General features: G+C 31.5%; 1 protein-coding gene across 1 annotated transcript; it reads right to left on the reverse strand.

Moving 5' to 3' along the window:
• Nucleotides 1–990: 990 nt before the first annotated feature.
• LOC110641826 (calreticulin) lies at nt 991–4,464 on the reverse strand. The gene is made up of 14 exons (XM_021793674.2): nt 4,305–4,464; nt 3,561–3,668; nt 3,221–3,413; nt 2,858–3,116; nt 2,719–2,775; nt 2,563–2,610; nt 2,398–2,484; nt 2,254–2,311; nt 2,101–2,168; nt 1,926–2,021; nt 1,796–1,843; nt 1,530–1,559; nt 1,341–1,448; nt 991–1,252 (listed from the first exon to the last, which is right to left on the reverse strand). Exons 1-14 carry the CDS (start codon nt 4,393–4,395, stop codon nt 1,241–1,243), a joined length of 1,263 nt encoding a protein of 420 aa, XP_021649366.2. The 5' UTR covers nt 4,396–4,464; the 3' UTR covers nt 991–1,240.
• Between the last annotated feature and the right edge of the window lie 3,350 nt (nt 4,465–7,814).

The following is a 7,814-nucleotide window of genomic DNA, read 5'->3' on the forward strand; positions in this document are numbered from 1 at the left end:
GTTCTGTAATTTTATTTGTGATTCTTAAAGTTATTAATTTGTGATTCTATTTGTGATTTTAAAGATTATTAATTTGTTAATGTTTCTTCAAGTTTGTTTAAAAATTGCAATAAAATATTTGAGAAAATTAAAAAAAAATTCAAGATCAATTAATCAAACTGAATATATCAAATTCATATAATCTTTTCCGATTAAGTTAAATTCGACCAATTGCGCGAATCTAATTCAACGTTCCAAGGCAACAGAATAAATAAAAACTACATCCAGACAGCAGACAAACAAGTCAAAAATACACCAACTTTCAAGCCGGCCAGATTAGGGCTGAGCAGAATTTGGTTCAAACCGAAAAATCAAACCAAATCGAGTCAATTCGGTTTAATCGATTCGGTTTTAAAATTAAATAGGTTCGGTTCGGTTCGGTTTTAAAGAGAAAAAAATCGATTAAACCAAACCGAACTGAATAGTAATTTATATAGTCAAATCAAATTAAATCGAACCGAATCAATTTTTAAATTAATTTATTTTTATGAAAAATTTATAAATTATATTTAATTATATATATATTAATTATTTAATTTCATTGATTAATGGTTATTAGGTTCAAACCAAAGTTAAAATTAGATTAAATAACTTAAAAATCAAGTCTAAATTCAAAAATCAATAAAAAATCAAACCGATTGATTTAAACTGAACTGAAATAGAACGGTTCAGTTCGATTCGTTTTTTCATCCATTTTGATTCGATTCGGTTTCTAAAATTTACGATTCGATTTTTATAATTTAATTCGATTCGGTTCGATTCGGTTTAAACTGAATGATCACCCCTAGGCTAGATCCTGAAACGAATATAGGAAACAAGCTTAACTCCTTGTCGTTTACCATACATGATATAACATGGAAAATCTTCCTCCAATCAGCAAAATTTTGATATTCCACAACTATTAAAGCTTTAAGCAAACAAAAGATAGAATCTGCAGGCAGCCATAAACAATTTTGGAACATCCGAACTATTTCATAAATTTGATGATAAAAAGACAACCTCTTTCTTAAAAGGTTCAGACAGTTTTAAAATGGGTCAAACAATCTGCCACGCAGTTTGCATACAACCTTCAACTCTCTTTTCTTCCCTAAGACTACTCCTACAACTAAAAATCCAAAGAGAACAGAAAATTTGGAAGCACTACCAGATGTATGTCCTGGCTCATCTCTAGACTGATTTGTCTGCAAAAAGTGCTTCATCTCTACAGCTCATCCTGCAAACATGGAATGATCCAAAAACATGAGTGCACAAGTACTAAAATATCTTGGTTTTTTAACTATCAGCGAGGAAAGAAAACTTACATGTACATCATCCTTGCTGTCAGCACCGTCTTCTGCAACGTCTGATTTTATTTCACCATCGTCCTCTCCTTCAGCCTCATCAGCGTCATCATCCTCTTCTTCATCAGCCTGACAAACATGATTGTTCAGTTAGGGCCAGAGTAACAAAGGAAAAAATCAAATGCTTCAGTGAGCAGTTTTCAGACTTACATCAGAATCAACTGGATCATCCTTGGATTCCTGAAAGAATAAAAATTTCAAGGTATGGGTTTAGTAGTTACAAAAGGATAATTGTTCAAAAAGGTGCATCATTTTTCAAATACTTTTTTCTTGATGGTAGTTAATGCTTTAATGCTTGTAGGAAGCAGTAATACAATAGCTCACCACATGAGAACATAATTAAACATGAGAATATCACATAAAATAAGAGGGGAAAAAAACTTAAATTTCCATACAAGAACAGAGAAAGAAAGTACCTCCTCTTCTCTAATCTTCTCTGCTGCCTCAAAAGCTGCCTTCTCAGCCTGCAAATCCAACAATATCAGTCAAATATCAAGACAAGAATCACTTCCAAATATTAAACTTAAAGAGTAAAAGGCAACATACATCCTTATTCTTTTCCCATGTTTCTTCAGCCAGCTTCTTTGCATACTCAGGGTCATCACAAATCAAGACATTATCAAACAAGGTTCCAGACTTCACCTGGCACACAAATGATATTAGTTTGTTAGATTCCAAGCTATGAATGTAACAAATAAAATAAATAAGGATAAACAATTACCTGCCACAATTCAATACCAACATACTTCAAGTTGGGGTAAACATAGAGATCTGTGTCATCCTTGAAATCTGTGAAGATTTTGTGCTTGCTAAAGAACATCATAAAATTCAAATCAAAGGATTCAAATACATAAAATTAGGATCCAGAACAAACCTGGGTTGTCAATCATTGGTGCCTTCCACTTGCCCTTGTAGTTAGGGTTCTTAATTTTCTGCAAAGAAAGCAGGGTTAGAAAAACTACAGTTCCAAAATCATAATTGAGATCACAAGCTTCAGCGAGATCATGATTTCACAAACCTTGGGCTTCCACGGACCCTTGTACTCAGGGTTGGCAATGGTTGGGGCAGTCCATTCACCATCTTCCTCATCATCCCAATCCTCAGGCTACAATTTCAAACTAACTTTATCAACAACTATCTTCTTTCAAACCATGGAATAATAACACAGGAATTCAATACCTACCTTCTTAGCATCCGGATCTGGAATATCCTTTGGAATGTCATCATACCCCTAAAAATCAATAGATCGTGATCAGTGGGCTTCAGATATACATTTTCTAATTCATTACAAGTTTGGCATAGGCAAGGCAGTGTATAAAAAAAAATAGCACATTATTACCTCTGGTTTCTTATCCTCAGGGTCAGGAATATACTCCTTTTCATCCCAATCTTCAGGCTGCCATCAAGTTATAATGTTCCATTACCATCAAAATTTAAATGAAAAGGCAAAGTTTATCATTTAGGTGCTAAGCAATTACTTTCTTGGCCTCTGGATCCTTGATTTTCTTTGGTGGAAGAAGGTCCCAGTCAGAGTACAAACTACCAGTTTGCTTCTCAACATTGTCAACAAGGATGCTATATGTGGCATCTGGACGGATTATGAGTGTGTAGACATGAGTGAGTTGGTCAGTTTCACAAGGAACTTCCTTCTTGATCAAGTGGTTCGATTCATTGTAATTAAGGATAGCATGAACTTTCTTGGTGCTGTAGCCACAGATATCTGGTCCAAACATGATACTGAAGCCAACCATAAAATGCAAAAACACAAATATCATTAGACAAAGACAATAAAGTTAAAGAAAATAAGGACAGTGGAATTAAAATGGCAAAATAACGCTTACCTATAAGGGGTATCACCACCAAATTTCTTCTGGTCAACCTCGCCACTAAGCAACTTCATGTAGCCACCACCACAGTCGAGCTTTTGTTCATGCTTAACAGAAAATTGGAATACTAGTGTCTTATCTTTGTTACTGAACTCAGGGAACTCAGCTGAAATTGCGTAGAACCTGTAATCTTCACTAGTCTGGATGCCTGTATCAAGATGTTCAATATTGTCATCCGGCAACTCAGATCAGCCATTGAAATACTATGAATTTCAGCATTCAACAACGTACCATTAGCAAAAGTTTAGTTTGGCAACTCAAGTAGTGTGTCAATTACTATTAGCAAGAACCATACCTTTATCATTTGGGTCTCCATTCCACTTGCCAGAAGTGTAGTTCCATTCACCAGCTGTATTCTCATCTTTCTTCCAATCAGATTTGACCCACCTCGTTTCCCAACCGTCTAGAAGTGTATGCATCCACAGCAAATTAAAAAAAAAAAAAAAAAAAGGAAATGAGCATGTGTAATTTTCCACATTTTGAAACCAGATAATATAAAATCATCAATCAAACACGATAAAGGCATTGTTATCAATTATCCAACATTTATACATACAGATATAAACAAATGCTTATTCAATCCGGTAATTGTGAATGGAAAACCAGAATTTCTCAGCAAACAAATAAATAAATGAATCCCATATTTAATCGATCATCACTTGCAAACCTTAAACCGGACAACATCATCATTTTCAAACACTAACCAAACAATTCATCAAGAAAACATGTAGTACGAAAATGCATGATCAGATTGAAATCAGATCTAGCGAAAATAATCGCATTTCTAGCCTTAATTACGCAATAACACGAAGCAGCTATACAAGCTACCAGATCCACTGATCCACAACACTAAGCCCACAAAAAAACCCGATCCTTCACATATCAAATCAAAATTCAGCTACAATGAGTTCCAGTGTATACACCGCGAATCTACATTACCAAACTGAGAACAGTGAATGCATGACAGTGTTTTTATTACGTACACATACGCAATCATATACTCCTAAATGTAGAGGGCGGGAGGAAGAATAAGAGATACCATCGAAACGTTCCTCGAAGAAGACTTTCGCAGAGGCGATCACGAGGAGGGAAAGGAGAATCAGCGAGAGGAGGGAGTTAGGGTTCGTCATGGCCAGAAGCAGAGCTGTAGAGTGAGTGTGTGAAAAGGCCGATTTATATGGGATCTTCTCTATCGGGACTAACTGCGGGTAAATTGTGCACTTCAGTCTAGGTAAATGTCTACGTGGACAAATAAAGAACTGACAAATCAGATATGCATGTCATTGGTATGACGTGGCAATAAACGATTGGTAATATATTATACATAGCGCCAATCGTAAGTGGCGATGGGGATGACTGCATTTGCGCTGCATCGTTTTCTATTTATTAAAATAGACTACACGTGACGCGTGTAGTGTGTGCAGTGGCTGCAAAAGACCACACGTGTAGGTTGCTTGCCCGTTTCTCGATTTCAGTTTCTGTCTCCTGTTTTCTCTTTTAGAAAGAGAATAATTTACATAATTTTCTTTTTTATTGTATCTCTCTTTAGGGTGTTTGGTTTACCTGTTGGATTCGGTTGATAGCTGATAGATACCTAAACAGGTAAATTGTGATATTTGATAAGCTAAAAATACGGTGATAGGCGTGATATGATACCCATCAGATATCAACTCTATTTTTGAAATTGCTTTCATCAATTGATAGCTGATCTGATTTTATTTTTTATTTTGACCATATTATTATTTTTTATTTAACTTAAAAATTAATATTATTAATATTTTTATTTTTTATTTATAATTTTAATATTTTAATTAATGTATTTCAACTTTGTTAAAATATTTTTTATTAATAACATAAAATATAAAATATTTATTTATATCCAAAAACTTAAAATTAATTATAAATTTTTCTATTAACAATAATAATTATTTTATTATTTTATCTATATTTTTAAAATTATTTAATTATCTTAAAAAAATAATTATTTTCTTATTTCAATAATAAAATAAATGATATAATATAAAAGATTAATAATTATATATTTATTTAAATAATATAATATATTAATTTAATAATTATATATTTAATTTAATAATAAAATAAATAATATAATATAATAAATTTATAATTTTATATTTATTTAAATAATAAAATAAATTATATGATATATACCCTTATTAGTCATTTCACATATTAACAGCAACAGCTAAATATAATTTTATCAAACACTTAATATAAAACAGCTATCATCAGCTATCAGTTGTATTCAACAGTTAATCCAAACAGGCCCTTAATAGCATCTACATCGGTAAATATATTAGTTATGTAATCTGAGTATTGTATAAATTATTTATTTTATTTTAATAATATAATTTTATATTTAATTTCATATTTTAAAAATATAATAAAATTTTATTATTGTTAAAATTTTTAGTTAATTAAATTAAATATAATTTAAATTTATATTAAAATTTTATTAAATATATGGCTATTAAATATTTTTATAAGAATATAATAAAATAATATATTATATTTTTAATTAGTAACTGATATAATTTTATATTTAATAAAGACTATAAAAATAAATGCCATTTAATTTCAAAATAAGATGATAAGTTAATTATTAAAATTTTTATTATTTTTCTCAATTATATTAATTAAGTCTTTTAATGTGCTATTTGACAATTTTTCAAAAAATCAAGTGATTTATTTTTATGAGGTATTTTGCAATTTTCAGCTTAATATATATATATATATATATATATATATATATATATATATATATATGTAATTTAAAATTTTAAATTATTATTTGTCTATTCAAATCAATTATATTTTTATTTTTTTCTCTACATATATATATATTTTTTTTAAGAATGTAACAATATAATAATTTATATTTTTAACTACTTATATGATTTTATATTTAATAAATGATATAGAATATATACTATTTAATTTTTTAAATTTTTAATAAGTTTATTAATGTCACGACCCAACCTATAGGCCGGACTAGCACTAGGACCTGGGTCAGCCTAAAGCCCCCGAGCCTGTAGTAAACTTAACTATTTCTCAACCCAATCCTAAGGTCCATTTGGACTCAATTTTAAGAATTCAACCGGACAGAATTCAGCCATAAAATGGACCATTCAATGTAGAGTTTTTTTACTCGTTCAACCTGTAAACATAATATAAAATAAATTAGGGAGCTCAGCTCACCCTCCACATGCTCATAATATTAAAAATCCAATGGAAACTCAGTTCTCTCATCCAATCCAATCATGCATGCAATTAATAATCTTACAAATTCAACACCATATTATATTAGAGACCAAAATTAATTAAAATACTCATAACACATGCGGTGCCTAAAATTTAACTCAATTATACAAAATACATTGGATACTACTAATTGACCTACGAAGAAAAAGAGCAGGTTAATCACAACAAGTAATCATCCTGTAGCCTGGAAAAATAGATGAACAAGAGTGAACGTTCGACTCAGAGAGTAAAATACTAATTTTAATTACAATTTCTATAGCTATCTAAAGCTAATGCATCATAAGGAATAGAATGCAACATCATCATAAATTTCATAAAAACCATATCATAACAGTAAAAAGCCAATCTGGAGCACTCACACACCCAACACTGTTCAAACAGTACATATATGGGAGCTGATCTCCTATACAACTCTCTTAAATCAATCTCTGTCAGCAAGTGTCTCTCAAGCTGGACTTTTGTTTAATAAACTAAATGCGGGGGCCGGCGAGTGTTTCTCAAGCCGTGCCTACTCCGACTTATCCATAAAGGACCGGGTCCCAGTGAGTGTCTCTCAAGCCATGTCTACTCATCTTGTCTATATCCAATATCATACCACATGCACACCAACGCACGCACACTGCTCCAAATTATCACAAACAACATCCATGGCACTTCATCAATTATGAATGTAATATAAAATGTGCCTAGGGTTTAACTACATAGATACATATTTATAAGTGATGCATTGACATACTTGAACATATAATAATATCGAAATTATAATTAAAATTAATATTTTACTCACTCAATACAAGGTCACTGCGGCGGCTGGGCGGAGGAGGAAGGCTGTCCTGACTCACCTGATAAATTTTATTGCAATTATTTAATATATATTTTACTCAATACAAGCTTGAAAAAGACCAAAGATACCCTAAGTGGTGCCGAAAATCTGGTAGAGTCTCCCCCATACCTAGGATCTACCTAACATGCAAAAAGTTCAAAATGCACTTCTATATCCACAAGTCACACATCCACAACTCAATCACATTACATGGCCCCTCTTGGGCCCATCCAAACAGTCAACAACCACAATTTGAAAAATTACAATTTAGTCCCTAAAATTACCCCTTTTGCAAAAATCACCCATTTGAGCTCCAAAAATTCTAAAACTTTGCCCTGCGGTCCTTAGCAATATTGTAGAGCTAACGCAAAGGAATTATATTTTTCTAACCTACCATGAATATTTTATAGATTTTTAATTGAAATCAAGCACTAGATAATTAAG

This window comes from Hevea brasiliensis, chromosome 5 (genome assembly GCF_030052815.1).
Source record: "Hevea brasiliensis isolate MT/VB/25A 57/8 chromosome 5, ASM3005281v1, whole genome shotgun sequence".
Lineage (NCBI taxonomy): Eukaryota > Viridiplantae > Streptophyta > Magnoliopsida > Malpighiales > Euphorbiaceae > Hevea > Hevea brasiliensis.

Bases quoted from the DNA above. Each gene is read 5' to 3' on its own strand.
- LOC110641826 (XM_021793674.2), bottom strand. From the start codon at position 4,395: ATGACGAACCCTAACTCCCTCCTCTCGCTGATTCTCCTTTCCCTCCTC. The intron at 2,485-2,562 runs GTAGGTATTGAA...TTGAAATTGTAG, and splicing joins CAGATCCGGATGCTAAGAAG to CCTGAGGATTGGGATGATGA. The intron at 2,312-2,397 runs GTTTGTGAAATC...CTTTCTTTGCAG, and splicing joins AGGGTCCGTGGAAGCCCAAG to AAAATTAAGAACCCTAACTA.